Genomic DNA, 13,172 nt, shown 5'->3' with positions numbered 1-13,172 from the left:
AAATCGGGGGCTGAAAGCCTTAAGGAGATATCTTATTGTACTGAATCATACTGGAATCTACTGTAGATTCGGTAACGGGCAGGAGCAACAGCCTTGAGGCTATGCATCGCAGCGGCTAGTCTTCGATGGCTCCCGGACTGTACTGCCCCTAATGCATCATCATCCGTTTGGTCATCAACAAGGGATGGCGACTCATGTATACATGTTAGAGTTGTATTTGGCCCCATTATATTGAGTAATATTATTGCAGGGAAGAAAATAAAAGAAATAAAAGAAATAAAAGAAAGAAGAAAGCAAAAGTATCTGGTCCAGTTGATATTTTGGGTTACTGCAACGTGCTGACACGTCGAACAAAATGCTAAGGAAAGCCGACGTAATGGTGAATAACTAGGGAATCCAGACGATGAAAACCTGTAATAAGAAAAGCAGTGCAGAGCCTCCTGCTCCTGCCCCGATCTTTGGTACATTTCACAAGTGATGGGACAGAATCCTAGCAACTTCCCGTTCCCCACGGATACAGTGAATCGCGTTTATTATGGACAGTCAGACTGAGCATACCCATCAATTGTTCCTTATATTAGGACTCAACTATATCAGGCGGAATGACAAGCGTTGGCCCAGGCATCAGACATGAGACTGTGGCACCTCTCCCCACCAACCCTGATCGATGGTGGAATCCCGCTTTTAGCGTCGGCCATCAATCAGCCCAATCCAGACCCGCTCATGAGGGGTCGAGTAAGCACTAGTAAGCACCTCGTAAGACTCAGTATCAACCTTGTACGATTCGAGGCCGTTCCTTTTCTTTGTTTGTTCCGTTTATGATTCCTCCACTGCGTCTCCCTTTCCCACACTAGGAATGATGGGGAGCGTCTCATGGCCAATGGTACCATCACATATCCTTGCAGGGGGTTAGGTTTCATGACCACCTCACGCAGGTAGTAGACAAGGCTGTGTGCATCATGAGCCAATGGGATGTGATGAATGTGAGCAAGGCATCTCTCCTTCATAGCTATCCATTCGTCTTCCTTCCTGTCTTCCGCAAATTTTCTCATCCGCGTCCCCGATCTTCCCATCCACCACTCACTTTTCATCCTTGACAAAAGAACTCCCCCCACTCAATTCCGCTCTACACCCCAGATAGCAGTACCTTCCTCAACCCCCCTCTCAATTCCTCTCTGCTCTGGTCCATTATTCTACTGGCCATCACCATGATTCTCGAAGCATTGGGCTTGCTCGCCCTCGCCTACCTAGCATGGAGCATGGTGACGATGGAAATCAACTACCGTCGTGCTTCCAGCATGGGGATCCCCTTGGTGCGCCTCTATATCGACCCTCAAAATGTCCTCTGGATGGTCTTCGAACCCATTATCTGGCCCTGGCTGAACAAACTCCCTATCAATTGGCGCAATTACAGCTTCGGTCGCTACTCGCGCCGGGGCTGGTACTTTGCCGATCGCGGCGAGTCTCATAAACGCTACGGTCCCATGTGGGCGCTGGTCACCCCTCGCGATATCTACATCAATGTCGCCGATCCAAATGCAATTCATGATATTTTCCAACGGCGTACGGACTTCATCCGACCCAGTCAAATGTACAGTATGTCCGGATTTCCATGTTGAATATTGCGAAACTATTTGGATCTGGAATTGCTAACCCGGTTCGGCATCTAGAGGTACTGGAGGTGTACGGACCATGCATCTCGACAGCAAGCTGGAATGATTGGCCGCGGCACCGAAAGGTCCTAGCCACGCCGTTCAACGAAAACGCCATGTCCTTTGTATGGGACGAGAGTGTGGAACAGGCACGCCAGATGCTGCAGGTTTGGGACTCTTCTGCGGATGGTCACATTCCTAGTGTTGCAAAGGATCCGCGGACCCTCTCGTTGAACGTCCTTGCCGCCACGGGATTCCGCAAGTCGTTCCCTTTCCAGAGTGCCAAAGATCACAAAGTGAAGTCCGAATCCCCTGCCACTTCGGAAGATGAATCAGAGGGATATCGCGACGCGCTTCAGACCGTGCTGGATAACTGTATCCTCCTGATGGTGATGCCTCGCAAACTACTCACTCTGCCTTTTGCTCCCGAGTCATGGCATCATCTTGGCAAAGCAGCCACCGATTTCAAGAACTATATGGTCCAAATGCTGAACGAAGAAACCAAAGCATTGAACACCGGAAGTTCGGGGAGCGGAGGCCTGATGACTTCATTTGTTCGCGCCATGGACCTGAAGCAGAAGGTGGATGAGGAGGGGAAAACAAAGACAAGTGGCTCACCACCCAAAGGGCTGACGGTGGATGAGATTTTCGGGAACATATTCGTTATCAACTTTGCAGGGCATGATACAACCGCCAATACCTTGAGCTTTGGCTTGCTTCTACTTGCCGCGTATCCAGAAGTTCAAGACTGGGTGGCTGAGGAGCTAGACGGGCTTGATGAAGACAATATCAAGGAACACTACGGTGAATTGTTTCCACGGCTGCTTCGTTGTCGCGCTGTCTTGGTATCTCTACCCACACATATTTCAATTCTGTTTCCCCTGCTCTTCTCTCATTGATCACTAACAATCAACCCCCGTTCCATAGCTTGAAACCCTCCGCCTCTTCCCACCAATTGTATCCCTCCCGAAATGGACCAACGACGAGCCCCAATCACTCAGATTGGGCGACAGAGACATCATGATCCCTCCTCACGTTGGAGTCCACCCCAGTCTTCTTGACATGCACATCCATCCCCAATATTGGGAGGACCCCTTGACATGGAAACCGTCCCGCTGGATAACCAAATCTGCCTCTGGCGATGCCTCGGAGGCAATCATCACCCCATCCCGCTCTACTTATTTCCCATGGTCGGACGGACCTCAAAACTGCCCCGGGAACAAGTTTTCCCAAGTTGAATTTGTGGCTGTCATGGCGGCTCTCCTCCGGAGTCATCGGGTGCACCCAGTTGCCAACCCTGGCGAAAGCCCCAAGGAGACACGCGCGAGGGTCTTGGCGACCACGCAAGACGTGGATTTGCAATTGCTCCTGCGCATGACGAACGCTGATCAGGTGCGTTTGGCGTGTTCTCGGGTGGCCAAAACTTCACCTATCTAGGTAAAAGTTGTGGGGGTGGTGTAATTGAAGATAAATGTTATACTGTATCGCTGCGGTGTGGTTTTGTTGCAGGTATTTTCGGGCCCTAATGTATCATATATCAAGGTAATGTTGTATGGGGTATGTTATTACATTATTATATATGGGGGAAATTTTGACTGATACAATTGAGCACTTGAGGAGCTTGAAGTTCAATGTCTTCTCCAAATGAATACCACCAAGACAGACTGGTGTGTCCTACAAGAATGTTTTCAAGGACTGTGATTATATATTTTTCTCAAAGTAGATCCTAATATTTGCTCACCGGGACAAGGTCCGCTAATCCACAATCTTGCCTAACCCATCTCTCTACCGGTAGTTTTATTCTCCTCGCCCAGCAGCAGCACATCAAATCAATTGATACGATAATAGGGGCCGCAGTTTTCTCCACCAGGGAAATTGATCCGCAGCCGGTTCCTTGTTCCAACTTGACAATTCAATGTTATTCCCAAGATATACAAATAAAAACTGCGTAAAGTCACTACAATACGACTATCACTCCCCCATCCACTCCGCCTCAATAATAGCCATCCTCGCCCCCGGCGGCACCGAAACCCCCAAGAACCGGAACCGCGAGTCCGCCTCCACAAACAGACTTTCCCACGTCTCGACATCCCGCTCCCGGGCATTATTGAAAGCCTTCATCGAAATATCCATGTATCTGACAAGCAGTTAGTATTTATCACAAACCCTACTGGAAGCATAAGCAACTAATCATCCACTCACCGAAAATACCGCTCCGTCATAGGCCCCACCTGCCCCGGCGCCGGCAAACAAACATCATTAACCACGACCCTCGCACCCTTCTTCAACGCAGGTGTCAAATTCCGCAGAATCTGAATGGCATACTTATCTGACCAGTCGTGCAGAATCCATCGTAGGAGATAGACATCTGCGCCGTGCACAGGCTGCACCTCTAGGAAGTCGTGCGGCATGCCCGTCACTCGTTCAGAGAGAGCGGGTGGAACGTTGGCGGCCAGTCCGGCAATGGTGTCGGGTAGGTCCTGCACGATGCATTGAACGTTGGGGTATTGGGAGGCGATCTCGATGCTGACTTCGCCGTTGGAGCCGCCGACGTCGACGATTGTTGTTGTGTTGGTCGTGGTGTTTGTGCGGTTGAAATTGTAGTTGTTAAGGAGATGAGAGAGATGGTAGGCTGGGTGGAGGTGGGAGAATCGCATGGCGGTGATGAATTGTTGGTGGCGGCGTTGGTCTTTACGGATTTCGTCGAATGGGTGGGAGGTGGTGCCGTGGGCGATGGAGTAACCCTATAGAAGGTATAAGGTTCAGTACGTATATTGGCGGGATGGAGAGATGGGGTTATACTTACGGTCTCATTGGGCTCTTCGGACCCGGGCCATCTCTCTGTTGCTTCGACTGTACGGGTGAATGCGGGCCAGAACTCCTGGGCGATATTTTGAATCCATGCTTCAACCATTGGATTATTAATTAGGAGCTTGGATGCAGCGGTATGCGCGATCGTTCCTTTCGTGGGCTCGCAGAAGACATGGCGGCTGATTGCTACGCGGAGGAAGCGGGAGAGATCTTTTTGTCCCAACCCTGTGGTCTTGGATAACTCTTCAAAAGTCGTGGTTCCATCCAAGGGTACGTGCGTGGCGATTTGGTAGCGATAGATGTATTGCAGGCTTAGTAACACCAATTGCTGTGTACCTCGACGTTAATTACGGGCAGCTGCAATTGGATCGGAGAGGGGAAACACACCTCCCCAGGGCAGCTAAACAGTAGTCCCAGCGGACCTAACATGAGGTGGTGAAGCTCGTAAGTTGCTTCAATGGCACCCTCCCTCGCCTCCTGCACTTCGTGAGGCAGTGGCTGAGCGGGGTGGAGGCCATCGCCATTCTGGTAGGATGGCTCCGGAAGGCCTTGGCTTCTCACAAAATCCAGGAAGACCTTGGTTGTACTTTGGACTCTTTCAAGCAATTGCGTGACTTCATTCGTGGGAGGCTTGGGCATCGAAGAATGAGCCCGCGGATAAGCATATTGAGAATGAAGAGATGGCAAACGTTGGTAGTAAGGCCGCAGCTGGGTGGACCGCGTAGGGAAACCCCGGGAGGTAATGAATCGATATGCCATTTTCATGCTATAGGAAGTATAGATGTGGACAAGAAGGGAAAGGAATTTAGGTGCTACTAATTAAACAGGCCAGCAGTGACGATGGATACTACTTATCTCCTGTCCTCCGGAAGTTCATCTTTTCGGCCCCCAATAACACATCCAAGCTCATATACACTCGTGATTCCAGGTGTAATAAGATAAGTAGCCATTGAGTTCAGACTTGGCTCTTGCAAGGCTGTCAGACTGATTGCTTACCCCTCACTCGCCGGGAAAATCTACGGCACAGCCCTACTTGGCCGCATGACAGCCGCGACAACTTGGCGTGGTGCGTAACTTACGTATGGCAATTGTCTACATAATGTATTCGGACATACGGTCCGTTCCGTGGTCCTTGGTTTTGATAGGCGAAACTCAGCACGCGGCGGTATTTGATTAATGCAAGGTGCCGATCCCAGTAGACGTGTTAGAGGAGGGTAGGCCATCTGAGACCGAGTCCGGACTCGGCTGTGTCATCTCATCCTCCCTGCGATCTTCAATTACAAGGAAATATACCCCGGCACCCAAGGAGGTGTTCACCTGTTTAATATCCATCGTCCACTCACCTGGTCCCAACAGCGATGCAGATGATTTCCTTTCAGCCTCAGCTCAGTCCCAAAAAGCCGTGTCGAGCACAACCACCACGACCACTACCACCGCCGCGATGCCTGCCACGAACGATCCCAGCGACAACGCACATTACCTCACTGGATGGAGACTCGGCATCGTGATTACCTGTTTATTCTTTGGGTCTTTCCTCATTGCGTTGGATACCAATATCATCAATGTTGCTCTGCCGCAAATATCCTCCGATTTCCGAGCTTTGGACGATGTGGCCTGGTATGGGACCGGCTATTTGCTTACGGTGACCGCATTTCAGCCAGTCTATGGATGCTTCTATCGTCTTTTCCCCACAGATATTGTCTATCGCCTGTCTATAATCATCTTTGAGGGTGAGCGACTAGCGGCACTTTGCTCCTTTCGTCCGCTCTTTCTTTGGTTGTCGGCAATTTTAGAACAAGCTTATTTCTGACCGATCTGATCCCCAGTGGGCACAATTCTGTGCGCAGCAGCCAACTCATCGCCCATGTTTATTGTGGGTCGCGCCGTCGCTGGCCTTGGGGCCGCTGGCGTGTTACAGGGTGCTCTTAGCATCATTGGACAGGTGGTGCAGCTGGAGAAGCGACCGCTGTACATGGGAATTGTCATTAGCGTGTTTGTCATAACGGTCTGTGTTGGACCCCCGCTGGGTGGAGCATTCACTCAACACGCCACATGGCGATGGTGTTTCTGGATGTAAGCACATTCTCTTATCCCCCACTCTCCTCTCCCCTCCCCCTCCCCCACACCCGTGAAAGTTTGATCATCTCCACTCTTCAGCTAACGTTGTGGGTATCTTGGTATGATTCAGCAACCTGCCATTCGGTGCCGTTGTCCTTGGCGGGCTGACCCTCTTTCTCCGAATCAAAGGTCAGGCAACCAAGGATCGACAATTACCGCTGCGCGCAAAGCTGGGCAGCATGGATTTCCTTGGTTGTGCCCTCTTCCTCGCTGCAGTTTGTTGCTTACTCTTAGCCTTACAATGGGGTGGTCAGACTAAACCCTGGTCCTCTTCTACCGTGATTGGTCTGCTCGTCGGCTCAGCTGCCTTAGCTCTGGTCTTCATTTTCATCCAGTGGAAGCGTCAGGAGCGGGCCCTCATCACCCTGAGGGTTTTCTGCCGCCGGAGCGTCTTCACCAGTGCCATGGTTTTATTCTTTCTTGGTGGATCCACTTATCTGGTAAGCCAGCTGTCTGTCTTGCTCGTCCCCATCCTCGAACCTGGCTAGAAAGCCTAGCTAGAAAGAATCCCTGTCGCATACACGATAATCTTTCTTACACAGCCTCAGGATACGTATTTCCTGCCGTTCTATTTTGAGGCCGTGCACGGAATAAGTCCCGTCTCCAGCGGGGTCAACTTCATCCCCCTGATGCTAACAGAGATGGTTGCATTGGTCATTATCGGGGCTGTGGTCAAACAATGGGGTCATTATGTGAGTGAACGAAAAAGGCCATCCAGCCTCGCTCTCCCCCTCTTCATCCAATGGCCCCCAAACTACTCTAGGCGACCCTCCTTCTACCTCTCGCTTACTTTCTACATTTCAGGTCCCCTACATCCTTGCCGGCGACCTGATCTGCATCGTGGGAACGGCCCTCCTGACGCAGTTACACCCGCACACCCGCACGGTACAATGGGCGGCTTATCTGGTCGTCACTGGCCTTGGCCTGGGACTAGCCATGCAGCTCCCCTACACTGCCATACAAGTAACCCTTTCGTAAGTATCTCAGCTACAGTCGATCTGCCCCCACCCCCAGCTTATGCATCGTTACGTTTGCTATCTCCGCAAATAGAATTCCCCGAGTGACAGCGGAAAACGCGGAGCCAAGCCAAGCTGACATTCAATCTTTCCAAACATGGCACAGTGCAGAAGACCTTGCAATGGGTAATGGTACGTGCAGTTCTACCAAGCCTCGTCCCCATCGCAATTCTCCGATAATCAGCCATCACTTCCAAGCTAACCGCAATACCAGCCATCGCCGTCCTCTTTTACCAATTAGGCGGGTACGTAGCACCCCCCTCGTCTTAGCGCACCCCCGCCGTGGATGAAGCCAAACTAACGCTCACCGCAGAGCCATCTCCATCGCCATGGGCCAGACTGTGGTTCTCAGCACCCTCACAGAAAAGCTCAATGGCCAAATTCCCGGGCTGACTAGCAACGACGTCTTCGAGGCTGGCGCCGCTAATCTAAAGGCCTTAGCGCCGACGGCAGCAGATCTAGCGTTTCTGCGCGATATCTGGAATGAGGGAATTTCGCGCACTATGATCTTGTCGGTTGCGCTTGTGGCAGCCGCGGTGCCGTTCACTTTGGGGATGGAGTGGTTGGATGCGAAACGGGTGGCTAGAGATAGGCAGGCGGAGGAGGAGGGGCAGAGGGAGATTGTAAAGCAGGAGGTGGGGGTTACTGAGGTTGAGAAGGGGTCGTCGGTGTGAGGTAGGTGCAGGTATCCGGTATTAGTGACTAGTAGTATGAATGGAATCTTGTGGGTGTGATGGTACCTAGGCAGTCGATAGAAAGACCAAAACTGCAATACATACGGGTTGGGTTGGTTTGTGTGTATACTACGAATAGTAGATAGTTGCTCATTTGAATAGTATCAAGGGACTATGTTACCATCGAAGAAAAAAAAAAAAAAAAAAAAAGAATTATGGGTTCATCGACAGCGGTCGTCACAATATATTCCGGAAAACCTCCGTCTTCGAGCAAGGACCTAAGCCAAAGTGTTTATGTTGAATCCCTCAAGTTAAATATTCATGTCACGTCTTACAAAGCAAGATAATCCAAATGTAAGGGCGTATTAAGATAACAATGAACAAGAAATAGATTTATATTTGTATTCACAATAACAAATGTTCACTCCTAACCAACCAAGCAAACCTGTTATGAAAGTCCAACTATAAGCCGGGTCCATTTACACATCGTACAATTATCCCGTCAACCGGTGTCCTCAATTCCACGGATCCTCACGAGAATGATTTCGACTAGCCGGCGCGCTCTCAACATCAAATTCGTTTCGCACATGCACAAGGTCCAAGGGAAGTATCTTCGGAGCATTACCGCTTCTCTGAGACGAACCATCTCCCTCGACTCCTGGACCGGACTGTGTGCGTCTATAGCCATTCCGCATGCTGTTGAGGAGAGGGTTATTGGGTGGGTGGTACGCGACTTTGCCGAAGAGATGTTGGTTTTGTGATGTCACGAAGAGCTGACGGAAGGAGGCGACGCAGGAGATTATTATCGCTGGGGGAAATGTTAGCGAGACTTCAGAATAGAGAAAGACTCGGTAATAAAAAAAAAATGGGGTGTTCGATGTGGTGGTGATTGAACGTACCGGTTCCCATTTCAATAAAGCTCCACAGATATAACCAGGAGATATCGACGGGTTCATCAAGGGAGGTATTGACGACGACTCGGATAATGGCGATCGCCATGACGATAATTGTGACGGAGAAGACACTCAATAAGATGAGCTTCTTTGTGAAAGTAATGCGTGTTTTCCAGAGGATGAGCACGGGGATTGATAAAACTGAGGAGAGCAAAGGACCTAATTAGCCGCCTCTCCCTATTGTTATGGTCGGCGGGGGAAAGGGGAAGGACGACTCACTCATAAGATCAGTAACCACATCCCCGGCACAGTTCGCCCAGAATGTGCGGTTTTCAAAGTGTACATGGTAGAGGTTGGAGCATTGGGCTGATTATATCAGTACTGCTATTTACTCTCGTGATGGAGATATAGACTCACTCATGGTATATTCCAACCCCCCAAAACTGCATCGGTAGTCGATATCCGCGACCGAGGCCATCCAGACAGCGACGGTGCAAAACAAGACCACATACCACCAGATCCGATGACTCTTGACCTTGGAACCAAGCCGGTAGAAGAAGGCTAAGAATGAGAATTTGACACACCATAATCCCGAGTAGAACAGAATGGTGAGTGGGGCCACGAAACGCATGAACTTCCCGAACTTTGGTAGAATATCCGGGGTGTAAGGCTGCTTGCCCTCACTGATCGCATACATTTCATACAGCACTTGCCCCTCAATTTGCCAGATGATGGCGGTAGTCAACATGATTGCCCATGCAAGCAGCACAAAGAAGTCATCCAGGTAGAGGCGCTTGAACGATCCATATCGAACAACCACACGGAACAAGACGAAAAGGAAGGAGGTGCAAGTGAATGTCCAGAGTAGGCCCTGTTATGCCCGACCAGAAAGTGTGAGTGCGGAGCCGGTAAAGACTTCCACGGCTAACATTGATGTCACTTACCAGAAATGTCGATTTTGAGACCTTAGCATGAAAGAATGTGAAAGCGCTCCCGGCCATGGTGGATCAGAGTGGAATTCCTGTACTACCTGGGACTTTCGAGCAGTCAGAGGAAGACAGACTGATGAAAGATGATCTGGAATTAATTCGCCGTTCATAGAAGAGGGCGGGGATTTCTTCTCGGCCTGGAAACACTTCGCTGTTCACGCGGCAATGACGGCTTACTGCATGTGTCTCTTCTGCAGGAGACCAATGCTGCAGAGTAAGCCCTAATGTAACCAAACCCCGACCGACGATGGGGGCTAAACTTGGAAGCCTTGCAGTTTCATCCTGCCAGTCAGGGATCCATCTTGGTCTTCATCCATTAGGACAGTGACTATATGGTGTGAAGGGACGGGAAGGGCTCTCGGACCTTGGTGAGCCCAAGCTCACAGCCACCATGAGGTCTTATATCAGAATCAGGATGAACTTTCGCCATGCTTGCATGAGACAACCTGTAGTTATTCAGCCTTATCATTCCTTTCCCTTGTGGTTTCATTTGTTCATGACAATTTGCCACTTATTTCTCACCCTTATGTTTCCGTAATACTTTTTTTTCCCCATCAAGACAATTCTAAATTTTTTTTCCACGTTATCCGAACTATTGGTTTGTCTACTGAATTTCGCTTATGCCTCTGCTCAGGTGGTTTCTTTCGAAACTTGGCAGTAGAGAAACAGCCGATTAAATAGTTGTAAGTGCCAGCTAGAAAGCTAGTCGCAAAAATTCCACATTTTGACTTTCCACACAATGAATACCGCTATCATTCCTGGCGCTGCCGCTGCCCTTGCATTAATCTTCTTCATCCTGCGCGCTTTGTCTGCACGGTCACGAGTGTTGAATAAGAAGCCTGCCGCTGCACCGCTGACCGTGCCCTACACGATACCATTTCTGCGAAGTACCTTTTCATTCGTATTTGATGGACCCAATTTCTTCATTCGGGCCTCGTAAGCCACTTCATCACTCCTTTCATATTCTCATGCTAAACAGCAAACAGTCGGTTCTGCCAGGGTCGTTGGCCACTGCGCGTAGGCCTGCTGGGAGACGAGGTCTATTTAGTCCAAGGACATAAAAACATAAGCTCGATCTTCAGTAACCCGAAGCTCACTGTTACCCGAGCCTATGGAGTGGTACTCAAGTACTGCTGCGGAATGGACCAGAAGGCCGTCGATGTCTACGTCTCAGACACGTCGGGCTCCCGGGAACGGCCCATACCTGGCAGTAGGATACCATCCAATCGCCGTGTTGGCTACCATACCCACGAAAACCTTTTCCATGGACTCCTTGGAAGGGGCCTCGGCCATACGACGGAGCGTTTTGATGCAGCCATAAAGTCCTCGTTGGATAATGCTGTGCCGACAGGGCCTACCTGGACTTACGTGGACGATCTGACGGAGTTTTTCGAGGACCACTTGGGAGCAGCAATTCTGGAGACCCTATTTGGCCCGCTCCTACTAACTGAGAGTCCGGGTTTCCATCGAACGTTATGGAAATATGATAGGTATATTATGTCTATGGCCAAGCGCTTGCCTTCTTGGATGATCCCTGAGGGCTATCGGCTACGCGACAAAGTGCTTAGTGGAATTATGAAGTGGCACAAACGAGCCACTGAACTCTCAGCTAGGCACAGTGCCGACATTGGAGAAGATGATCCTTATTGGGGGTCGGCGATGATGCGCGAGCGACATAAAATGCTTCTGGGGATCGATGAGCAAGATCTTCGATCGGTAGCTTCAACTGATCTTGCCCTGATTTGGGCGTAAGTGATATTCTCTGCCAATTCCCTCCCGAGCTGGACAAAATGCTAACTTAGTTTTCATCTTACTTCATGTAGCTCTATTACAAACGTGGTCCCATCCACAATGACACTCTGCACCCATGTATATAGTGACAGCTCCCTTGTAGCCGAACTTCGCTCTTCACTGCAGGACAGCATCCAGCCCGAATCTGGATCTCTGCATTACAACATGGACAAAATCAGCAAAAAACCCCTCTTACTGTCCTTGTACGCCGAGACCCTACGGTATGGGGTCCAAATCCACATCCCTCGATGTTCCCCACAGCAGCCCTTAGAGATTGGGAAAGGTGTCATCCAGCCCGACAAATTGATATTGATCAACACTGCACTAGCGCACACCGATGAAGAAGTGTGGAACACGCGAGACGGGCAGTACCCACTCGACACGTTTTGGGGGCGGCGCTTTCTCGTCGATCCGCTCGACCCACAAAGTGGGCCTTTGAAGCCATCGTCAGCTGCGTATGAATTTATGAAGGAGCAGATGAGAGACAAAAATTCATCTATTACTGGCGAACAGTTCACCGTGCAGGGGCTAGAAGGTATCTGGATTCCTTATGGAGGTAAGTGAGCCGAGTCTTCGTCTTCTAGAATGTGGGTGTTTTCTGTTGCACCCCGAAGGTGACATGCCGATCATCCACGGGCTCTCGAATTTATTGGACTTGAGCCCAGCTGACAATTCATCACGATATAGGAGGACAGAATGCATGTCCCGGCCGTCTTCTAGCCAAGCGGATCATGTTGCTCACGACTGCCATGATGGTCACCATGTTCGATGTGGAGGTTCTGGAACCGATTCCGCACTTTGACTCACGTCGATTTGGATTTGGAGTCCGCAAGCCGGTGACCAAAGTGCCGTTTCGTATCCGCCGGCGTTGCTAGCTATACTGTGTTGTTGTAATGTGTGCTTTGAAGCAAACTAAAGGAATCATAGTCGCATCGGAAGTACTGTCGGGTTTATTTTGGCTCTCTCTTCGATGTTGGGACCCATTCTTGGCATTGTCGGACTTTAACAAGGACGCTGGGAATGACTGACCAGGCTAAAGAGATACGAAAATGTTGAGAAAAAAGCAAAAAACATACAACAGAAGGGATTCGCTGGTGGTCACCCACCCAACTACTAACCTCCCGGCGTGTGGCTTAAGTACGGCTGAGCGGACGGGAAGCCCTGTTTTCCACACCCTGTGGTCGTATGTGTTTATCCTGTTTTTGACTCAAATTATATAGAGCCTTTC

At 50.1% G+C, this 13,172-nt stretch overlaps 5 protein-coding genes across 5 annotated transcripts; 3 read left to right on the top strand and 2 right to left on the bottom strand.

Moving 5' to 3' along the window:
* Window positions 1-1,062: 1,062 nt before the first annotated feature.
* BDQ94DRAFT_128035 (cytochrome P450) lies at window positions 1,063-3,398 on the top strand. Its single transcript, XM_026763898.1, has 3 exons — window positions 1,063-1,596; window positions 1,671-2,497; window positions 2,580-3,398. Exons 1-3 carry the CDS (start codon window positions 1,209-1,211, stop codon window positions 3,087-3,089), a joined length of 1,725 nt encoding a protein of 574 aa, XP_026628440.1. The 5' UTR covers window positions 1,063-1,208; the 3' UTR covers window positions 3,090-3,398.
* A 225-nt stretch (window positions 3,399-3,623) lies between these two features.
* BDQ94DRAFT_168438 (S-adenosyl-L-methionine-dependent methyltransferase) lies at window positions 3,624-5,222 on the bottom strand (the record flags this gene model as incomplete). The annotated part of the gene is made up of 4 exons (XM_026771061.1): window positions 3,624-3,789; window positions 3,855-4,396; window positions 4,459-4,791; window positions 4,851-5,222. The coding sequence occupies 4 exons, from the start codon at window positions 5,220-5,222 to the stop codon at window positions 3,624-3,626; spliced, it is 1,413 nt and encodes a 470-aa protein (XP_026628439.1).
* A 682-nt stretch (window positions 5,223-5,904) lies between these two features.
* On the top strand, window positions 5,905-8,271 carry BDQ94DRAFT_158248 (MDR family MFS transporter; the record flags this gene model as incomplete). Its single annotated transcript, XM_026768922.1, has 8 exons — window positions 5,905-6,193; window positions 6,290-6,536; window positions 6,652-7,021; window positions 7,130-7,273; window positions 7,386-7,555; window positions 7,704-7,729; window positions 7,812-7,842; window positions 7,911-8,271. 8 exons carry the CDS (start codon window positions 5,905-5,907, stop codon window positions 8,269-8,271), a joined length of 1,638 nt encoding a protein of 545 aa, XP_026628438.1.
* Window positions 8,272-8,786: 515 nt separating this feature from the next.
* Window positions 8,787-10,165, bottom strand: BDQ94DRAFT_168436 (uncharacterized protein; the record flags this gene model as incomplete). Its single annotated transcript, XM_026771060.1, has 5 exons — window positions 8,787-9,079; window positions 9,171-9,365; window positions 9,444-9,530; window positions 9,582-10,035; window positions 10,109-10,165. 5 exons carry the CDS (start codon window positions 10,163-10,165, stop codon window positions 8,787-8,789), a joined length of 1,086 nt encoding a protein of 361 aa, XP_026628437.1.
* Window positions 10,166-10,892: 727 nt separating this feature from the next.
* On the top strand, window positions 10,893-12,819 carry BDQ94DRAFT_158247 (cytochrome P450; the record flags this gene model as incomplete). Its single annotated transcript, XM_026768921.1, has 4 exons — window positions 10,893-11,089; window positions 11,140-11,901; window positions 11,977-12,500; window positions 12,632-12,819. 4 exons carry the CDS (start codon window positions 10,893-10,895, stop codon window positions 12,817-12,819), a joined length of 1,671 nt encoding a protein of 556 aa, XP_026628436.1.
* Between the last annotated feature and the right edge of the window lie 353 nt (window positions 12,820-13,172).

Source organism: Aspergillus welwitschiae (assembly GCF_003344945.1).
Source record: "Aspergillus welwitschiae strain CBS 139.54b unplaced genomic scaffold BDQ94scaffold_9, whole genome shotgun sequence".
NCBI classification, from domain to species: Eukaryota; Fungi; Ascomycota; class Eurotiomycetes; order Eurotiales; family Aspergillaceae; genus Aspergillus; species Aspergillus welwitschiae.
The sequence above is the reverse complement of the archived record's forward strand: the minus strand, read 5'-3'. Positions and strand labels throughout refer to the sequence as shown.